Source organism: Lissotriton vulgaris, chromosome 3_1 (genome assembly GCF_964263255.1).
Source record: "Lissotriton vulgaris chromosome 3_1, aLisVul1.2, whole genome shotgun sequence".
In the NCBI taxonomy this organism is placed as follows: Eukaryota; Metazoa; Chordata; class Amphibia; order Caudata; family Salamandridae; genus Lissotriton; species Lissotriton vulgaris.
The window spans coordinates 954,209,556-954,232,327 of record NC_141689.1 but is presented as its reverse complement, the minus strand read 5'-3'; the positions used below and the strand labels follow the sequence as shown (position 1 = coordinate 954,232,327).

Sequence of the window (22,772 nt, the reverse complement as noted above, 5' to 3'; positions counted from 1 at the left end):
GACTTCTATTACAAGTGCCCTATGGGATGAGCTACACAACCATAAAACCAACACCAGCAACTACCTCATGTTAAATACTAGAGAACTCATGTATGACATTAGTGATGGGTCATAAAATCTTACTTTTTCTCACACAATTAATGATTCTAAGGATGTGCCTGAACCTTGCAAGTATATGATGGCACAGTCCGGGAATACAATGACTTTTTAATATTACACCACTTCACATATGATTGTAGCTTGGGGTATTAGCCAAGTTCATTTTTGGGAAGACAGTCCCACCTAAAGGGCATTTGATGGTACTTTTGAAGAAAATAACATTAGTTTGTAGACACCTGACAGCACTTCTTCAAGAGTTCTTTGCTTCAATTTTGATCAGCAGTTTAGAGCACGTCACTGTCACCGCTGGGCGTTGGGGTGCCAGGTCCCAGTCTAAAAGCCAGAAAAAATCAGAAAGAGGCAACACAGAGGGCAGAAAAATGTGAAGAAAAGGCAAAACAGAGGGTGTAAAACGAGCAGAAAAGGTAAAACAGAGCAGAAGAGGGCCAAACAGAGGGCAGAAAAACAAGCAGCAAAAAGGCAAAACGGAGGGCAGAAAACAACAAGATAAGGCAAAACAGAGCAAGACGCGAGCAGAGAGGGCACAAACATAGGGCAGCAGGTAGACAAGCAGCAGAGGGTAGCAGACTGTGGGCAACTTGGACACACCAGTTTCAGAGGAAGCTGGCACATAGAACCTAATCTGGTATAGTGATGCAGAAGCACTACTATTGTTATGTCTAGCCGAGCATACATGTTTCATGAAGGAAACTGCATTTTATTACCCTCATATCCTCAGGTTCAAGTGCCATGTGAGCTACATTTCTTTATAACTTTATTTCCTTTGTATTATGAGAGATATCCTAAGGAATTGGCACGGTTATATTATGTTGCCCTACAGGTTTATGGCAGGGCACGAGAGTCTAGGAAGCCTTAGGGAGGCTATATGAAAATATCAAATAAGACAGGTCTAATATCCTTTTGTAAGCTGAAAATATATTAAAATAGTTTGAAAGAAAGTAGCGCTCAGTTAAATTATGAACTTATTTTAGGTACAATGTATGAAACAATGAACTAATTACTTCAAATAAGCCAAAGAAAAAAAGAAAAAAGAAAACACCATTGTATATTGACAGTAATAGTAAATGATGTGTTCAATTTTTTTCTTTAACAGAGAGGAATCTGCTGGCCAAAACATCATTCTGGCTTGTTCAGCTCTAAAGAAAACATATAGAAATATATTACGACAAGGAGACTGCGATACTCTCTCTGAAAGTAGCCTGCCGGATAGAACTAAAGGGCTCACAGTAGAAGAGGCACTTTATGTCCACTTAGATGGTTCCAGAGAAGTTCTTCACAAACGTCTGGAGGAGAGAAGAGGACATTTCATGCCTACTATCTTGTTACAATCCCAGCTGGACAGCCTTGAGCCCCCATCCTATCCGGAATACTTTATTACTATTGATATAGAAACAAATGTGTCAGACATAGCTAGCCATATTGAGAGGACATTAAACTTAAAACAATAGATTAATTCAAATAAGTCTTCAAACAAATAACTGTACTTTGACAAATTGTTTTACCATAAGTGCTTTGATTTTTATTTCACGCTATATTTGAATTTTTATTGATATTAAATGTCATTTTCAATACTTTTTAATTAATTTTAAAAAAAACATCAGGATTGTGACATTCCTAGTTGCCCACCATCTCAGTTGGGCACTTCTCATCAAGTAAAACATTGTACTTGTATTCGGCTTTGGCCCATCTTTGCAAGTTATCAGTTGGTGATATGCCTGCATGGGTTTACTGCGGTTAGGTGTGTGGGGTGTGCTTGCAGACAGGAACAAATGTAATAGACCAGTCACTTGAAAGTATAGAAGTGCTTGCATTTCTATAGCGCAAACCTATGTGGTAAGCAGATCAGCTTTGTTGATTTTCAGGACAGAAATTCATGATCAACTACTAGTAGGATATGAGCACTTCCACCGAAGAGCTGGGACCTTCCTATTTTATGTTCCTTGGAGAGGTGTTTATCCACATTTTTATCCAAATGCTCAGAGAAGGAAAAAATCTGCTCTTGTCAGGAAGTTATTTCACATTTCAGTGTGTAGCTTGAGAAGATTTGTTTTCTGATCTTTTCCCGTTTCCTCCTTTTAAATCATAGCCAGGGGACATCAAGGCTACATGTGATGTGCAGGCCATCTGAGATGGCAATTTTTTATTTCTAGACAGGTATAATAATTTACTGTTAGTTACTGTCTTGCCATTGAATAGTGTGACTAAAGATGATGGAAGCCTATTGAGGGTGTCAAAGTAGTTCGGTTAGGGTCATGGGGATGTGATTAAACTTATTTAGATCCTTGTAGGGTCTAGTGGTGATGTACAATGGCTCTTCAGTAAGTTTAGATGTGAACCTGGAAGACCAGCAAGCAGAGTAATGACACCATCTAAGTAAGAAAAGGCCAGGACTGTCTGAACGCATCTAGAGCAGTTCGAACAACACTAATAAAATTGCCACAGTTAAGGATTTCACTCGCTCCCAGCTCTGCGAGTATCACCCTATATCAGTATCTCAGTGCCCAGCTATCCCACTATTCAGTCACAAGATCAGCAACATCTACAACAATTTAGACCCCAAGCTGGTCGCATCCACCATCACAGCACTCCTGTCTGATGAAATGAATCCCCTGGACACTATCATGAGCTCCTGGCCTATCAACACTAAAACCGAAACTGCAGCGACCATGTGTTCCATTCACTCACAAGCTTCATTGGATCCCTACCCACATTTCATCTTTGCTGAAGGATTGGACCCCATCTACACAGCCTAGACCCTGATATTCAACAACACCATCAACACAGCCACCTTCTCGGCTGCTTGGAACTTCTTCCTAACTCCACCTTCTGAATAAACCTTCAGCAGACCATCAAAATGCGGACTTAACTATCGACTGATCTCCTTGCTGCCATACCCTGCCAAAGCCCTGGATAAAGTCATCAATAAACTAGTGGCTGACCACCTGAATAACCACCACCTCCTCGACCCCATCTAATTCAGATTCAGGCCCAACCCCAGCACTGAGGCTGCCCTCATACCCACCTCAGACTACTTCTGACTGATCATGGACAGAGGAAGCACCGCAGCCTTCATCCTACTCTACCTATCTGCTGCCTTCAACACCGTTTCCCACCCCATCCTCATTTAATACCAGCATACGAGGGTCTGCACTCAAGTGGATCTGCTCCTTCATCACCGGACGCACCCACTTGGTCAACCTGGTATCCTACACCTTAACTGCCGCCAACCACATCTGTGGAGTTCCTGAAGGATCGGCTCTCGACTTCACACTGTTCCACACCTATATGGTACCATGCACCAACAACCTTCGATTCCAGGGAATAAACATCATCACTTATGCAAATGACACCTAGAGCATGTTTTCCCTCTGACGAAACATCCAACACCCGGCCTAACTTCACCTCTTCCATGTCCAAAGTCACAAGCTGGATGAAAACCGATTTGAAACGCAACCTAAACAAAACAGAAGTGGAACTCTTCAGCAAGAACATTTCCCTATGGAACTCTACCTGGTGAACAGTAGATCTTGGACCAATACGCTGCCCTGTCTATCAAGCCAAGAATCTGGACACGGTGTTGGACAACTAACTCTGAATGACCAACCGAGTCAACATGGTCACATTATCCTGTTTTTACACCCAAAAGATCTTCACAAACATCTTAAAAATGGCTCCCAATCTACACAGACACCAGTCACCCAGGCCATCATCACCACCAAACTGGACTATGGTATCACTGACCAGAAGACTTCAGATTATACAAAACTTGAGTGCCCAGATTCTCACTCAAGCTCTCTCCTCGTTCATACATCTCATACCTGGAAGAACTCCACTGACTCCCCTGGCCCACAAAGGCAAACTTCTCAAGCTCCTCACCCATACGTACAAAGCCTTGCATAATCTGAGTCCCTCTTACCTCAACAGCCACATCAATTTCCACACCCTGGCCAGAAACGTATGTTCGGCTGGCCTCCTGCTCACTCACATCCCCCGCATCTGCAGAATCTCAGCTGGCAGCCGGCATATCGTTCCTTGCACCCAAGCCCTGGAAAAGCCTCCCCTGCACATCGGAGCTGCCTCCTCAGTCCTTGAATTCAGCAAGAAACTGAAAACATGACTCTTTACCTAGACTTCTCTCTTAGCTAGTGCCTGGGTACGTACCTGGATGAGATGAGCTCTCTATAAATAGTCTTAACATAGAATGAACTACATTATGGTTCTGAAATCTGTTTCTGGAATGTACAGTTTTATTTTACAACCAAAGTCCAAAGACAAGACTGAGGCAAATAAATGAATATGTAATCTAAATATTAAGAATTTTTGTCCAATATATGTTTCGCGATACACAATTGCTTCCTTAGAGTGACATTAGGTCCACTTTATTCCATTTGACTATAAAATCTCAAATAAAATGAATGACATCAGACAAGGACATATGCATACACAAACTTGAAATCAGTATAGTAGATTGCAAAAAATTGCCACCTCTAATCAATTAACAAATATAAAACAATATATTTCATGTATATGTCGAAGATGACAAACAGAAGGAGATGATAGCCGGAGCACTGAAACTTTTCAGACACTCACCCCCAGTCACAGATCTGGATTAAATCCATCATCATTCTTTAGCTCACTTCACCACCCCAGTTCAGACTAGCCATATGCAAATCAGTTCTGACCCTGTGCCTCATGAGAACATTCCAGCCCGAACTGCCAAGCCAGGTCTTCCCTGGACAGGAAACAAGCATCATGGGACCGGTTTCGGGGTAAATCCCCTCATCAGCCTGGCTAGCTTGAATCCAGTGGCAAAGTGACCAAGGAACCCACGTCTGGGCATACCCTGCCAACTTAGGGCAAACATAGCAAACACAAGGAGATGATGGCCGGAGCACTGAAACTTTTCATGCACTCACCCCCAGTCACAGATCTGGATTAAATCCATCATCATTCTTTAGCTCACTTCACCACCCCAGTTCAGACTAGCCATATGCAAATCAGTTCTGACCCTGTGCCTCATGAGAACATTCCAGCCCGAACTGCCAAGCCAGGTCTTCCCTGGACCGGAAACCAGCATTCTGGGACCGGTTTCGGGGTAAGTCCCCTCAACAGCCAGGCTAGCTTGAATCCAGTGGCAAAGTGACCAAGGAACCCACGTCTGGGCATACCCTGCCAACGTAGGGCAAACATAGCAAACACAAGGAGATGATGGACGGAGAACTGAAACTTTTCAGACACACACCCCCAGACACAGATCTGGGTTGAATACATCATTGTTGTTTAGCTCACTTCACCACCCCAGTTCAGACCCAGCTGTATGCAAATCAGTCTTGACCCTGTGCCTCAAGAGAACAGTCCAGCCCAAACTGCCAAGCCAGGTCTGCCCTGGACCGGAAACAAGCATCCTGGGAATGTTTTCGGTTTAACACCCCTCATCAGCCAGGCTAGCTTGAATCCTGTGGCAAAGTGAGCAAGGGACCCACGTCTGAGCATACCCTGCCAACATAGGGCAAAAATAGCAAACCTAAGGAGATGATGGATGGAGCATGTAGAAGATGTACAATCAATGAAATACAACAATTAACATAAATTCTCCATTACTTTCACAAACTTTGAGCTATACGTTTACCTCATTTTGCCTGCATGAATCCCCTAGGGGCCCATTACGATGCTCCTAACAGCCTTTGCTCCATCCGAATCGGATCGAGAACGTTTCTTTCCGACTGAATCAGAAAGGTTTCCGACTGACCAATTACGATGCTAGTTAGGAGTTAGGAATATCATAATCCGAACCAGACAGCATTCGAAATGACCAAGCCGCACGAAGCAGACTAGTACGTCTCTACAGGACGCATTTCTGAACGACTGATTATGATGCTGGATTCATCAGACTCGAAATAGGTGCCAGAATCAGACTTTGGGGGCCCATAGCGGGCCCTCCTGCACCCGGAGCCTTCCCAATTGGGCCTGTGGAAGTACCCATGGCCCCCCCTTACCAGCCATGCACAGTGTGGCGGGCACCAGGGGGTGCCCACCACAGGCTGCCCAATAATACCCAGCCACCCCTTTCTTCAATGGAAGCTTATTCATTCGGTCGGAACATAGGCTCCTATTGAAGTCAATGGGAGTCTGACCAAATCGTATCTGGATGCATCGTAATCAGTCGGTCGGACTCTCCCGTTCCAAGTGGGTCAGAAACCATTCCCAAACAAATCTGGTTGGAAAGATTTTCAAACCGCATTGTAATCGGGCCCTCAGGGGGAGATTACGATGCTGGATGGACTCAAGTCCGTCTAACATTCTTCTGGAACCGAACGATCTCCAGTTGTCGGTTCCAGCCGAGGAATTGGTTTGTTGCAATCCTTTACTTTGCTATGAGAGCATGCATTCCGAAAAGAATGCATTGTCTCTTAGCAAAGAGCTTGGGTGCAGTTCCTTTCTGCACCCCATGGCAGGCACCCAAAGGTGCCTGCCACCGGGTGAGGGGGTCAACAGGACGGCACCATAGGTGCCACCTAGACCGCCATTTGGCAGCCTTGATGGCAGTCTTACACCCATGGGGGCCCTGCTGGGTTCCCCAAAGCTTTTTCCTAATGCCTTTCTGTGCCGGAAAGGCCAGCACAAAAAGGCAGTGGGGAAACTGTCATTGGATTCCCTCGGCTGAAGAGAGCTGGCTGGGGGATTACTGCAGGGTTTCCAGATGGCAGACGGGCTTTAACCCCTTCACTATTCTGCCGCAGTGCTAAGGGGGCGGGGGGCCGCATGGCGCGCCCATGCTGGTGACGGAACCGCTCCGTCACCAGCCGCGGTCGTGCTGTGCTCATGACGGTTGCGGTTCCGTCACGGCCCCGCCCGCTCAATGGAACGCACAGCACAGAGCGACCGCGGCTGATGACGGAGTGGTTCCGTCACCAGCAGGGGAGGGCTCTCTGAGCGCATCGGAAGCCATTAGGAAATCCGAGTCGGATTCCCTTTAGCCTGAGCTCATTGAAATGGCTAAGTGGGAAGGGAATCTGAACAGCAGATTACGACTGCACCGTAATTTGGCCCTGAGTGTTAACTTGTGTTTGCAAGTGCTACCTTGTTTGCTAGACTACCTATTCTATATACATCTCCACTGTAGTACCAGTGAAACTCACTCATACATAGAACTCCTGGTTTTATGGTATATATTTTTTTGACATTTCTGTCTGCATTTTTCCATATTTATTTTTGGATAGTTTTGTCTGTATTTATCCATATTTATTTTTTGATAATTTTATCTGTATTTATCCATATTTATTTTGGGATTTCTAAAAAGATGAAGCTGGAACTAGTATGTTTCTACATTGATTTAACCAAAAAAATTTGCACTTATGCCTTAACAGGTTTCAGTGATGGAAACACACTCAGATGATAAGTCATGCACTTGTAAGAAAACATTCAAATTTTAATATCAATGTTATAATTATGTACTTCTGTTTAAGGCTCTTTACTAAAATTCTTTTATTTTTTTTAACCCTCTTACCTATCAATCTGCACAGCTATTGGACTGACAGTCATGAGTGACAGCATTTAGAATCACTAAAAAAAAAAACAATTTCCGTTTTTACCCTCATTTAAAAATGAAAACCGAGAGGAAAATAAATGTTTTTCTGTCTGTATTTATCTGTAGAAAGGGTAGCACGGGCTCAATTGCTTCTCGAATTGTCCCTGCTGGTAGTTTACACTGGAGGAGATCTTCTCCATGCCCAGTGTCTCACAGTTCACATAGCCAGTTGATATGTTCTGGCACATTGTCCATACCCCAGTGGTCATTGAGTACCTGCCTGCTAAAGTTATAGCCTTGCCTCTAGGAGAATGGAGGGGGTATGTGAAAGTGTTGGGGAGGGCGAAGAGGCTATAAGCTAGGGATCTAGGGTAGCTGTGAGCTTCTGCCTTCACATGCTTGAGTAATATGGTTCTAACTTGCCACTAGCAGTCTGAATATACTGCATCACTACTCTGTCAATGCCAAATAGATGCTGGGTATAGTTAAATGTTGACTGCTGCCACTTGCTGATGCTGCGCCATGCAGGACTTACCGTCTCTCTTAGTCAGGTCGCATAATAATGGTGAAAGCTCTGTAATTCGCCTGCAGGGACTAATGCATATACAGTGCCTTGTCTGACTCGGGTGTCTTTCTTCACTGAGCCCCCAACATCCGAATTCAAAGTCACCTGACCAATAGGCTACGCTTTCTTTTTCGTCGACTTTGTTAGCTCCCTAGTGCTTCTGTTTTTAGAAGTTCACGGTACAACCTCTTCACAATGAGCTGGCAGACAACTCGTCGCCAAAATTATGTTGTGAAGAACCACCAAACCACAAGGGTAAAGGGTAAAACTGGTCATATTCTTGAGATATGTTGAGCATGACTTCCCACTCAGCCAGCTCCCAGAACCCCTATGCTCTCATTGCAACACACATCTCTGCCACATTCCAAGTCTCCTTAAAGAAACCTGGCAGAATCCTGCAACTTTAGTGAGACATAAATAATTAGCATTAAAAAACACGCATTATAACATTTTGCGAACCATGGGACCTTCTGTATGTGCATCCCTGTGATTGCCTAATCTATGAAGGACCAATGTTTCTCCGAGGCAGGCCTGTGCCACTGCAGCATGTAGCGCAACTGGCTGGCAAGATAATAAGTGGTAGGGTGTGACATGGGAAGACTGCCATCCTGCCTGCAGGAGTTAGGCTCAGTTCTGGCCTTTACGAGGTGTCTTGTCCTCTCATGTGAAAGGAAAGACCCCATAATGCATTGTAATTTGGAAAAGAAGAAGGGGATGAGTTTGAACTGGGAGGGTCTACATGACATTAAGAAATTTGAGTAAGAGGGTAATTTTTATGGCCGCCAGAAGACCCAGCCAGGAGTGGCCCTCCCGCTGCACCAAGCCTGTAGGTCGGAGCTGGCTGTTGCTATCAGAGTTTTAAAGTTGCGTTCCGCTTTTTTAGATACTGCGAGCACAACATGAAATCCAGGTAATAGGAAACAGTGAGGTGGTTGTTAGCCGGGGTGGAAAAGTTAAGTATCTGGGATTTCTGAACAATGATTTTAAAGACGGAAGTGTTCCCAAAGAGGTGTAGTTTATGAAGAAGGGCTGGGATTGAGGCAGAGGCGTAGCTAGAGTTTGTGGCGCACGGGGCTATCCTTCAGATTGCCGCCCCCCTTGGGGGTGCTGGGGAAAAAGGACGGCGATATCGCCGCTAATAGTTACAGCGATCATGCAAATTACATGCACAAACATGACACAGTCCAGGTCTAGACAGCCCCGTCCCCAAAATAGTGACACCTGGGACGGACTGCTCCCACCTAGCTACGCCGCTGAAGGAAAAGCAGAAGGAAACCCAAAACTTACATCAGTTCTACCTACCCTGTTTGTGACATCTCACTCATAACATCACAGCTTGTGCACGACCCTTGTCCCCTATCTGCCATGTCCATGGCCTCAGTAATGTCTGCAGACCGGTCCAGAACACTGGGTTTGACCACAATTCCCCTGGCAGCACCTTCAGGATACTACAGGTGAGTCCAATGCACCTGATCACTAGAATAACTTGAGTTCTACTGTCTGGGCAGTACCAGGCCGGATGAGAGAGAAGAGGGTTTTGAGGGGCAGTAAGTTAACTCCTTCGGCGCTTATGACTAACTCAGCTCGTCATGAGGCACAGTGGAGCGGAGCTCGTCATAACTGCTGTGGAACGCCCACACAGGGATAATTCCCCTCCTGTGCGGGGTGTTCCATTAAGTGGGCGGAGTCATAACGAGCTCAGCTCGTCATGAGTACCGGGGCACCGCGCGGGCCCCAACCCCCCTCCCCCCCCCCCGCTCCGCGGCGAAGGAGTTTAAAACAAAGCTGGAAGAACAAAATATGTTTATTCTGTCCCAAGTTTCGATTGTCTTCACCTTCAGGTAACAGCATATCAAATAAAGGCACACTGTATGTTTAAAGATAAATCCAAGTTAAAGTAATCGGTAGGAAATGCATTTGTTTACACTATGATATTTTATTGATTAATTCAGTCACTACAGATGAGTGTAACCAGATAGTAAAGAAATAGATTCCTGGTGGTGGTGCGTAAGGAGTGGTGGTTAATGACTTCTGTATCCAAAGCAGTCTTGTTGAATTGTCACCTAATTCTGGTTCCTAGAAAATAGCCTATGGCTAATGAAAGGCACTGGACAAACTCTGCCCTTAATGTCAATTTGAGCCAGGACTGTTCAAACTCCTTTATTTGGCATCATGTAAGGACGAACCACATTCAGGGGCATCATATAGTGCTCTTTTCAGGTCTTTAAAGGTCTTCTGACATTCCGCAATCCTAATCAGCTTCTAAGGCTCCTTCTTGCTTCTCAATCTGTTGCAGGGTTTTGGGTTGCTCAACCATGCCATTTTCAAGCTCAGCAATACAGTGTTCATTACTGTCTACTCTTCAAATCTGTCTAGACGGTTTTGCAGAAAGTTTACCCGGGAGGTGAGGTGTTTACCATGCCGATGGACATTTGAGGTAAAGAGGAAGTGAATATATACCAGTAACTGTTTGTTAGCCAAGGGCTGATATTAACATTGTTCAAAAAACAGGGGTGGCTGGGCCCAGTGGGAAGGAGGGTAGGCAGGGCCACAATTGTATAAGCAAGGGATTTTTGCCTATGCCTCCAAATTTCGAATTAAACACTGAATGGTTAAGGATAAACAAAACTTTATTAGTTTACCCTGACATTGATTTATGTCTTTTGATTATCACTCGGTTGTAGAAAAATGTTTTTTCTTACACAAACAAAACAAAGATCGCCTTCAACTTCATGTCTGGCCATATACAGTTTGAAGAACAGTTTGTGCATATATACAGTGCAAAAAATCAACAGTAAACATGTAAAAAAATACATCAATAATGGATGCGTGGTTGTGACATGGACAAATAAGTCATGGACATTGTGAACAAAATAAATTATGAACAATGAAACAATCACAATCAACAATACATAACTTGGGAGAAAGAGAAGAATTTTTCAAAAATGAAATCCCAAGACCTGAGATAGAATGAATCATTACAGTTCAGGAAAAATTGCCCATTTCTGCACCAGTAACGTTAGCATAATTGTCTGAGAAGGAAAAAATGCCGACGCGTTTCGAATCCCGTTCCATGGTTTACAGGATTCTCATCAGGGCGGTTTGATTCGGGTCCATGGGAACTTGTATTGTTCTTGCCCAAGGTTGCTCTTGTTTTAAGGGTTCGTCTATGCCGTGGAATTTGAACTTTGCTTCTCTTGGTCCAGCGGCTAGTGTGCCGTTGCCCGGGAATATATCTGTATGTTGACCTGGTTACATCTTTGTGAACGATTATGCCGGGGCGGGAAATTTTCTCCGGTGTATCATTGATTTCTGTACTTGGGTTCGTGGAACTCTGCGCTTAGCACCACTCGTCAGTCTCACTCCAGCACGGCACACCTACAACCAGAGTGTGCTGTGCTGGAGTGAGACTGACGAGTGGTGCTAAGCGCAGAGTTCCACGAACCCAAGTACAAAAATCAATTAAACACCGGAGAAAATTGTTGAATGACACCAGAATGGCCCTAGGATAGTTTTCCTGACCTTGTCGTGGTTTCCTTGTTGTGAAAGGGAATCTATGTGCTCGTTGTATTTCCCGAGCCCAATCCCAATCAGTAATTTCAGGAAAAGCATCGTTTAGTAAATTAATGATAAACTTCCTCGGGTCCCCTCCTTCTTTATTTTCAGGGATCCCCAAAAAACGCAAGTTGCTTCTACAGGCCTGATTTTCCAAACTAGCTAGTTTGTCAGATAGGTCATCCTTTTGTACTTTGAAATCTCCCACTTCTTGTCTTTGAGCCATACATTCTTCTTCTAGTACAGATATCCTGGCCTCTGCTTCAGTGACCCTATCAGCAGTCTCTGAGCATAATTTGATTGCACGTCGTACTGCGTTTTTGACTTTGGCACATGTCATTTGCGTGCGTTGATTCTCGGCCTTGCTCTCTGCTCTATGACACATCATGGTATCAAATATTGTTTTCAGTGTAATCTCTTCGTTGTTCTCTTGCTGTAGACTAGGATCAGGTATAACGTTATGACTAGACCCCGGAATACCATTGGCAGCAGAAGCGGTGGATATTAGATTAGAAGATAGGGGATTCGTGTTATTTGGTGAATTAGAAGCAGCCTCTTGGCTCATTGTGCGAGAAGATCTCTTCTTCCTCCGCTTCTTTTTTATAATAGTTGCCGCATTAGTATTATCAGGACTCATACTAATCTCACCCTCAGAAGATAGGCTCTCACCACTAAAGTCTGCCCAGTCTTTATTCGCTTCATCGGATGAGAGTTCTGATAGTGAATAAAAATTTTCAGGGAGCTCTTGATTATGTTGCTGCACTGTAGTTTCTTTTACATTTCGTGATTCGCTTGGCGCTTCATTTGATAAAAATACCAGCGATGGAAGAGAGCATGCTCTATTGGTGATAGCTCCACCTGGAGCTGGAACTGCAAATCCCATAATACCCTTCCTCAAAGAGTCGGTCGGTATCAGAGTGGGTGTCTGAGTAGAGGGATTATTAGAGTTATTCTGATTATCACCACTTGCAGATGGTTGATTAGCAGATTGTGCTGCGGTTATATCAGTGCTTTGATTATCATCATCAGTTATTTTCTTTTTTGCAGCATGCTTTTCAAATAAATCTGGTAAAGTTTGTAGCGCAGAGCTTTTTATGCCGGGTATTTCATTAGATTTAACAGCAGCCCCCTTATTAGAGTTCTTACCCTGTTTGGTGATGGTTTTACCAGGGATCAGTGGTGTTGCCTCTGCCATCTCGGTCTCCTCGTTCTCTTGCTCCACGTTGTTTAAATCAGACCCAGGGCCGGTTTTTCTGTTGCTGCGTGTGGCAATGAAAGTGGAAGTGGCGTCCTCTTTTTCTTCCGTGAGCCACCTCTGCCGGGAAAAACGCTGCTCTGTGCCCAGCACAAGCAAAGTGTAGCACGCCACAGCGGAGACCGCCGATTGAACTCAAAGAAGTTTAGCAACATTCGTAAGCTCCGCCTGACGCAAGGATAGTTTGTAGCAAATTGTTACTACTATATGCTGGAATAACGCGATGTGGTTATTTCTTCTCCGTTTTTGATACGTTTTGTCACCGTGGCTCTGTGGCTCTGTCTGACCTGCCCAGGCCAAACTCCGGGGAAATCAAAATCAGTTATTGGACGCTTTCCCCGCTGCTAGGATCTACTCGAAAATGGTCGACGCCTCTCTCCCTCTCTGCCAGCGCGGAGCTTCGGATCCAACCCTCCGGTCAGGAAATGGAAAAAACACCTTTCAGGTTCCGCGCTGCTCCGTTTTCCGTCTCTCCGACCAGCCCAGCCCGGGCGGCTTCCACAGCAGCGATAGTAGCAGCAGCTGGCCGATACTTGCCAACGTGTTCCGCGGTCACCGTCACCAGGTGAGATGAGCCCGTTTAGCTGTAATTGTCCATAACATCGACACGAGAACCCCATAGCCGGCTTTCGCACATTTAGGCTCATAGAATAGCTAAATTTCTCCTTCTCTGACGATGGAACGATAGAACGCCAGGAGCGAGGGAGCTAGCTGCCTACACAGCCTTCCCCACGGCAGCCATCTTGCCTCCAAAAAAATTCCTTGCCCGCGAAGTGATATTTGTAAACGCCAGACCAGATAAGAAAGCGGATGGTCTAGGTTGTCAGTTCTTTGTGCGACCAGACTACTGCCAAGCTACTGTGGCTCAACGATGGCAACTGAAGCAACTAATTCCTGATTTTCAGAAGAAAGAAGTAGCAGTATTTCTTCAAGGTCCTGCAAAACTAAAGACTATATACAAGGGCCAAACAAAATACTTTATTTCTATAATCAAAGCTAAGGAGTACTTGGAATCTCTTTGAATAAACAAGAAGAACTTCGATGTATAGTATGATAAATCTAGAACTTGAGTATAATAATTATACTGTTTAATAATTATTTGAATGCAGGACCATTATGTTTCTCTATCTCTATACTCTCCTTTTTTCTTTTCTGAACTTTCTCCTTCTCTCGCTTTTCTTCTTCTTTTTTTTCATTTAATTTTTTTTCTCTAGTTAGGACGCCACGGGTTAGGGACACAGCATCCATACGCTTCAGGAACTGAAAGTTCCTGTGCCTCATATAGTGGGGAGGGTGGGGGGAGGGGTTCTGGGAATAAGGGTGGGGGTGGGCAAGGGCAAGGCTTGGTGGTGGGGGTGTAAGGCAGAGGTGTTCAACACAGGGATGAATATAAGGTATTTAAATGATAACATTGAAGAGCAAATACTTGTGATGATGGTCGATAATTTTTTTCTATCACTTTTGATATGTATAAAAAGGTGAAAATATGTACTATTAATATCAATGGTCTTAATGATCTAAAGAAGATTGCTATGTTCCGAACAATGCTCCAAGTGCTGAATATTGATCTGCTATGTATACAGGAAACTCACATTTCATGGGATAAACGTTTTCTTCTGAATAATTTGGGATTGGAAGTTTTGATTACATCTAAGCAAATGGGTATCAAAAGAGGCGTTGCAATCTGCATGCGAAAGGGAGTAGGGGAATGTTTAAAAGCACTCTCTGATAAATGGGGCAGATGGGGACTGGCTGAGCTAAAAATTGGAAGCTGCAAATTTACCTTATGTTGTGTTTACGGTCCCAATCTGGATGATGCCGAACTGTTTAACACTATGAATACAGAGCTATCCACCTGGCCACAACCGATTATAGTCTGTGGAGACTTAAATATACATATGTCAGCCGACTGGAGTATTAAATCAGAGAAGAGATATACGGGTCGAAAGGTTAAAACTTATAAAGCACTTAGAGACCTGGTACTAAGTAATGGGTTAACTGATGTCTGGAATAAATTTCATTATAATGACCCCGGATATACTTTTCTACTCCTTATCAAAAATTTGTCCGTTTAGACTATTTTTTTGTATCCTCAGTTTTTTTGGAGAAAATTCGTATTGAGATATTACCACAAGTCATTTCAGATCATAATCCTATAATTGCTGAGATGCTATTTTCTACTGATTGCCAAAACTCCACTAGATCCTGGTCATTTCAAAGAAATTTATTATTAGATGAAGAATACCTTCAATTTATGGTTAATATTATTAAAGATTACTTTCTAATAAATAACGATACTGCCTCTCCACAAGTAGTCTGGGACTCTTTCAAATCTATTGTACGGGGCGAGACAATCAGTTTTGCAAACTATAAGAGGAAAAAAAACCAAACAGATCTCAGGGACAGGTTAAACAAGATAAGGCAGGTCGAGCTGGAATTATCTACCGCATGTAAAAACAATGCTAATATAGAGGATGTACAAACACGATTAACCATTGAACGATCAGGTCTTCGTACACATATTGCCGAAGAAGTAGCTGCAAAATTTAAACAATATAAAGCGGAACGTTACGAATTTAGCGAACGTACGGGAAAAATTCTAGCACAGCGCTTACGACAAAAATCCTCTTTTAACGAAATACAATGTGTTAAAGATACAAATGGGGTCCTTCACGAAAGTAGGGAAGGAATACTAGAGGCATTTCAGGGCTTCTACAAGATGCTGTATAATGACTTTAACAATGAAACTGACAAGACTCTAAATCCCACAGATTATTTACAAAACATTAACCAACTTTCTTTGTGCACAGATGATATAGATTTATTTGCTAGGTCAATAAGCTGGGAAGAGATTGAAAGGGCTATTACGAGTCTTGCAGCTGGTAAAGCTATGGGGCCCGATCAGATTCCTCTTGAATTTTATCGGACATTTAGACTTTTGCTGAAACCAGAGTTGCTTAAAATTTTTAATGTAGCATTTCAAGACAAAGCTCCTGATTCCTGGTCCACAGCTACTATAGTTGTTTTTGTCAAAAAGAACAAGGATCCAAAGGAATTAGGCTCGTATCGTCCCATCTCCCTGATTACAGCTGATAGTAAGATTTATTCTAAAATTCTTGCAAATAGACTAAACGATGTTATGCCGGGTTTGGTTTCTAATATTCAACACGGGTTTATTAAATACAGGGACACAACAGATCACGTTAAACGTGTTATTGCACTGCTGGACTGGGCTCAAGCAAAGGAATCCCCAGTCTGAGTTATCCTACTCGATGCTGAAAAAGCGGTTGATAGAGTAGGCTGGGGGTTCCTTTGGTCTGTACTAAAATGGAAGGGTTTTCCACCACAATTTATTAAAGCTATACAGTCACTTTATTCTAATGCAAAGGGTGTAATAAGATTAGGCACGGATATCTCTAGTCCATTTTCAATTACCAGGGGGACCAGGCAAGGGTGCCCCTGCTCTCCACTTTTATTTGCACTTTATCTAGAACCCTATTTGAATAGATTAATTATAGAACCTGGTATTCCACCTGTCCGACTCCATGAGATAGACCACAAAGTCTTAGCATACGCAGACAATGTGGCCATTGTAACCTCTGATTCTTCTTCCGCCTTACCTAAAATAATAGAAATTGCTAGTGAATTTGGTAAATTTTCTGGATACAAATTAAATATCTCAAAACCCCAAATTGTACATTCTAAAACTGGTATACCCACTGATATTCTACTAAATGATACTGCTACATACCTTGGTGTAACTATATCATCTAAAATAGATGACATTGTTGGACTAAATCTGGATCCTTTACTCATATCCACTAACAGAACCTTAGAAAGGATAAATAATCTACATTTATCTTTATTTGGACGGACCAATGTCATTAAGATGTTGATTTTTCCAAAATTTCTCTATTTTTTTCGCACCATTCCCCTATTTTTCTCTATGTCCCTTTTTAATAAAATAGATAGGATGCTGTCCAGATTTTTATGGGGGTATCGCCGCTCAAGAAGATCTCTAAAATGGTGCACCTTACCGCAAGGGCGTGGTGGGTTGGGATTTCCGAACTTTAGAATGTACTATTGGGCTATAACTCTTAAAACAATTAAGGTTTTATTATTTCATGATCATGTCAACGAAACCTTTATGTCACCATCTATTTTTGAAATGCTTATGGGTGCTCCTGTGCGCCAATGTTTATTGATCTTTATGGAGCCGAGTTATTACAAAAAAACAAAATTTAAGGTTCTTCTCTCTGCTTTTTTGGTTTGGAGACAAATTAATAAAGCTTTACGGATAACCTCAAAATATAATTTTTATACACCTATCTGTTGCAATATTTCATTATCTGGTATTTCTCAAGATATCCCCACGAATCGATTCCGTCTGGGACAGATTCATTCAATTGGGCAACTGTACCAAAATGGGGCTTTAATGTCCTTTTCCGAACTTCAAGATATATTCGGTCTCTCCAGAAACGAATTTTTTAAATACTTACAAATTCGTAGTTTTCTGGAAAAAAAAAACCTCTTATATAGTGACGCAATGGAGACCAATGTTGTTATGGAGAGTGGCAGGAGGGATAGTCGCATTGGTACAATTTACCAACTAATGGTCAACAGGCTGCATGATGATCTCGACCAACAAGCCCAGAAATGGGAAAGGAAACTGTGTATAGAAGGGATAGATCTGGCAAGGGCGTTTGAGATTAGCAATAAAACATTAATCAACAGCTCTCTTAAAAGTCAACATTACATGGCATCTCTAGATCTTTACTATACACCGGCAAAACTGGCCAAATGGAAAGCTACGAAAGGTATCAATTGTAGTCGTTGCGGTACTTTAGCAGCAGACTCATGTCATATGTTTTTTAGCTGTTCTAAACTAACTGTATATATAAATAGGATAGAAAAGTTTTTGACTAATTTGCTTAATACTAATATCAAGCTATGTCCATCTGTGATTATTTTTGGCTTATATGTTCCATCCGAGTGCTTATCTGCTGATCAAGAACATTTTCTTTTTATTGGAATGTCCATTTACCGTTTTTGTATTACCTCAAGATGGTTAGATGCTGATCCACCATCATTCGAGCAATGGTTGGGAAAGTTGTTAAATGTTTATAGAATGGATAAAGCAGTGTATAAATTGAAAGGACACAGAAAGAAGATATTTGCTAGGAAATTATGGTCTCCTATTGATAACTGGATTTAATCTAATAACGACCACATCTGTAAAAAGAGATATTTTATGTTTTCTATGTCTCACCGGTTTATTTTCTCTTCTTTTTCATCTATTTCTTACTTGGTTTTGTTAATAATGTATCAGCAATTATGTGAATGTTTGTCATTATTTAAAATGTTTTTTTCATCCTTGTATTTTGTATGCCTCTGCCACTGAAAATAAAAAAATAAAAAAAATTAAAAAAAACACCGGAGAAAATTTCCCGCCCCGGCAGAATCGTTCACAAAGATGTAACCAGGTCAACATACAGATATATTCCCGGGCAACGGCACACTAGCCGCTGGACCAAGAGAAGCAAAGTTCAAATTCCACGGCATAGACGAACCCTTAAAACAAGAGCAACCTTGGGCAAGAACAATACAAGTTCCCATGGACCCGAATCAAACCGCCCTGATGAGAATCCTGTAAACCATGGAACGGGATTCGAAACGCGTCGGCATTTTTTCCTTCTCAGACAATTATGCTAACGTTACTGGTGCAGAAATGGGCAATTTTTCCTGAACTGTAATGATTCATTCTATCTCAGGTCTTGGGATTTCATTTTTGAAAAATTCTTCTCTTTCTCCCAAGTTGTGTATTGTTGATTGTGATTGTTTCATTGTTCATAATTTATTTTGTTCACAATGTCCATGACTTATTTGTCCATGTCACAACCACGCATCCATTATTGATGTATTTTTTTACATGTTTACTGTTGATTTTTTGCACTGTATATATGCACAAACTGTTCTTCAAACTGTATATGGCCAGACATGAAGTTGAAGGCGATCTTTGTTTTGTTTGTGTAAGAAAAAACATTTTTCTACAACCGAGTGATAATCAAAAGACATAAATCAATGTCAGGGTAAACGAATAAAGTTTTGTTTATCCTTAACCATTCAGTGTTTAATTTGAAATTTGGAGGCATAGGCAAAAATCCCTTGCTGATATTAACATTGTGGCATAATACAACTGTGGAGTATTGTGGCGCACTGCCAATAATTGTAGAATTTAATAGGAACGTGGACGTGTGTATTGCTGTGGAGAGATTGGTAAAAAGGGGTTAACCAAGATAAATTGATAACATGCTATGGGTTTAAGTAAGGGACCATGAATCATCTGAGCTGAGCATATAGAGTTTTCTAACACCTTTTTTGTTTGTTCACCTATAAGCGCTAAGAAGTGGTTAAAGTTTAAGACAGGCTCCATTAAAGACAATGCTTCAAATCATGTATTTCTGACCCGCCTGGAAGATAGGGATGTGTTTCTTTCATATCTTTGCAAGGACGTGATTGACAAAAGTGTATATTACTGTCATATACGATAATCAACACAATTATTAGTGTTACATCTGACCTCACAATTAAAATAAATAAAAAGTGTTTAAAAATATTCAGCTAACTTGGCATGAGGTCCGAATGGAGTCAGGCACTGGCTGTGAGTGACTGCAATACTACATCTAGAGCAGGCAGCTGAAGATACTAGGTGCTGCTAGTTTAAAAGGCAAGCACATCTTTAATTTAAAAAACTTGCAGAGGGAGAGATACAATAACCTCACTGTAGGCGAGCAGCAATTTGGCAGGCCCGGCCTCCTCGTAGCCCCACTGACTCCCGGGTCAAACCATGCTGCCCGGGCATGATTAATTTCAGGTTCAGCTGCAAAGCTGAATACCGGTGTGTCCTGGGCCGTGAGCCCGCTGCGATCCTTGGGGTTGGTCGCAGGAACATATTTTTTAAAATGATTCCTGCGGTGTGAGGCGCGCTCATTGCTCCCACAACTTCCTCCTCACTCGCACTCACATTACACATCAGGCAGCAGCACGAAGTCACGTGACGCGTTGCTGTGCAGCGCTCGCACTTCAAAAGGCGACCGCGGCAGTGGCCCGTTGCGGTCGGCCTTTATCATTTATTTGAGGACACTCACTGACAGTAGTGTCCTCAAATAAATAATAAAGGCCACAGCAACGTGCCAGTGCCGCGGGCGCCGCCCTCAAAATAGTGCCGCCTGGGGCGGACCGCCCCCACCGCACCCCCTAGCTACGCCACTGGATTGAGGTCCCGTACCCATGCCCCCCAGAGAAACAGAGTGGAGAGAGAAAGTGGAGCTAATAGAGAGTGGAGAGTAGAGAGAGGTGAGAGTGGAGAGAGAAAAAGTGGAGAGGGCAAGAGAGTGGAGAGAGAGAGAGAGTAGTGAGAGAGGAAAGAGTGGAGCGAGAGAGTGGAGAGAGAGAGTAGAGAGAGAGACTAACTGAGATACAGACTGACTGACAGAGCGAGACAGAGAGACTGACTGAGAGAGACTGACAGAGAGAGAGAGATTGAAAGAGACTGACTGACTGAGAGAGAAACTGGCTGACAGAGAGAGACTGACTGACAGAGAAACTGACTGATTGAGGTAGAGAGACTGACTGAAGTAGAGAGACTGACTGAGGTAGAGAGACTGACAAAGAGAGAGATACTGACAGAGAATCTGACAGAGAGAGAGACTGACAGAGTGACTGACTGAAGTAGAGAGACTGACTGAGGTAGAGAGACTGACAAAGAGAGAGATACTGACAGAGAATCTGACAGAGAGAGAGACTGACAGAGTGACTGACTGAAGTAGAGTGACTGACTGAGGTAGAGAGACTGACAAAGAGAGAGAGACTGACAGAATGACTGACTAACAGAGAGAGACACTGACAGAGAGAGAGAGATAGTGACTGACGGACAGAGAGGGAGAGAGACTGACTGACAGAAAGAGAGAGACAGACACTGACAGAGAGAGGCATTGACTGACAGAGAGAGTGAGACACTGACTGACAGAGAGAAAGACTGACAAATATAGAGACTGACTGACTGACTGACGAGGAGAGACTGACTGAGAGAGAGAACTGACTGACTGTGAGAGAGACTGGCTGCCAGAGAGAGAAACAGGCTGACAGAGAGAGACTGATAGAGAGAGAGACGGACTGAGAGAGAGACTGACAGAGAGAGAGAGAGACTGACAGTGAGAGACTTACCGAGAGAGATAGAGACTGTGACTGGCTGACTAAGACTGGCTGACTGAGACTGACTGACTGAGACTGACTGAGAGAGACTGACTGACTGAGAGAGCAAGAGACAGACTGTGATGGAATTGAGGTCAAAGTGTGTATGAAGCTATGCAATGCCTCTTAAGATTGCTATTGTCTGCTATAAAAAATGTGTTCTCAAAATGTGCTTTTTGTAGTTACATCTGCTTTTTAAATACAGCATTGTCTGTTTTGAAACAGGTTTGATTTTTTTTTTTACTTTAGCCCCCCCCCCCCCAACCCACCTCTACTGGTACGGCTCTCAGCCACAAACCACGCTGTAATGTTGGCCCCCGAGAGAAAGTTTGTGAGTACCCATGCTATAAGGAGACCTAAACATCTTCAGCATGGAGGGAACATTTGTGATCCTGCCCTCCCATAGTGATCCCAACAATCTGCTGATTCACTCAGATTTTTTCAGCTAAGGGCTCTCTATATTGAGCAAAAAGGAGGTACAATAACAGACATCCCTGTCTCATGTCCTAGAGAATCCGAAAGGGTCATGAAAGAAGACCATAAAACTGGGATTGGGGGCAGATATAACCGCTCCATATCCATCTGCAAAAACAGGGACCCAGACCGAATTTTTCTTATTTAGATAGCAGGAAGGGCCAGTGTACTCTATTAAACGCCTTCTCAGCATCAAGAAAATCCAGTAGTGAAGGCCTACCAGAGCGGGAGGCCTTATCAATAAGGTGTAGGATGCGTTTGGTGTTGTCGCTGCAGTTGCTCTCTGGAATGTGGCCCACCTGATCAGGGTCTACCAGTTCCTGCATATATACGGGTTAAGCCATCCAGCCCGGACCCTCATAACTAGTTTGGCATCAACTTTCAGAAAGGCAACTAGGACGGTTGGTAGAGTTTTGCCAGATCCTTCCCTGGCTTATGGATCACTGAAATCACTGAGTCCCACATGGTAGGTGATAAATGGCCCACATCTACAATACAACTAAACGGGGAGAAAAGGGGGTGCCAACTGTGGACAAAACAAAAAAGTCTTGTGGAAAGCTCGGTTTAAGCCATCTGGAACCTGCGCTTTCCCAACCTTTAAGCGAGTGATACAGGAGATGATCTCTGCCAGCTTGATTTTTTTTTTTTTTTTTAATATATTTTTATTGCAGGAATCAATAAATCGTTACATAATCGACCAGCATTATAGCACAAGCAAAATCAATGAGACACAACCCTCCGTCCCCCCGCCGTAAGTCTCTTACACAGCCATTCAGCCCACAACCCTGGGGTCGGGCGGCGAAATTCAATGGGGGCTCAGAAGGATGTCGAAGCTGGTCCGGATGATCCACTGTCCGTCATCTGCTTTTCCAAACAAGCCTATAAACCCAAAAAGAAAAACCCCACCCTCAAAACACTACGAACCAAAGAAAACCCTACCCAACCCCGCCATCAGCGCATGGTAACAACCGCAACAGGATCTGCCAAGGGACCCATGGGGAAAGCAACAGTTCTGAAAAGTG

The 22,772-nt window shown here is 43.2% G+C and overlaps 1 protein-coding gene across 2 annotated transcripts in view; it reads left to right on the top strand.

Annotated features, from left to right (window-relative positions):
* IDNK (IDNK gluconokinase) overlaps window positions 1–4,450 on the top strand; it is a 102,866-nt gene extending 98,416 nt beyond the window's left edge. The window contains exon 5 of one of the 2 annotated variants that reach the window (XM_086961319.1): window positions 1,214–4,450. In XM_086961319.1, the coding sequence (XP_086817445.1) occupies window positions 1,214–1,568 (355 nt within the window). In that variant the 3' untranslated portion in view covers window positions 1,569–4,450. The remainder of the gene's footprint in view (window positions 1–1,213) is intronic. The other variant, XM_086961318.1, reaches the window with a different exon arrangement.
* Window positions 4,451–22,772: the final 18,322 nt, after the last annotated feature.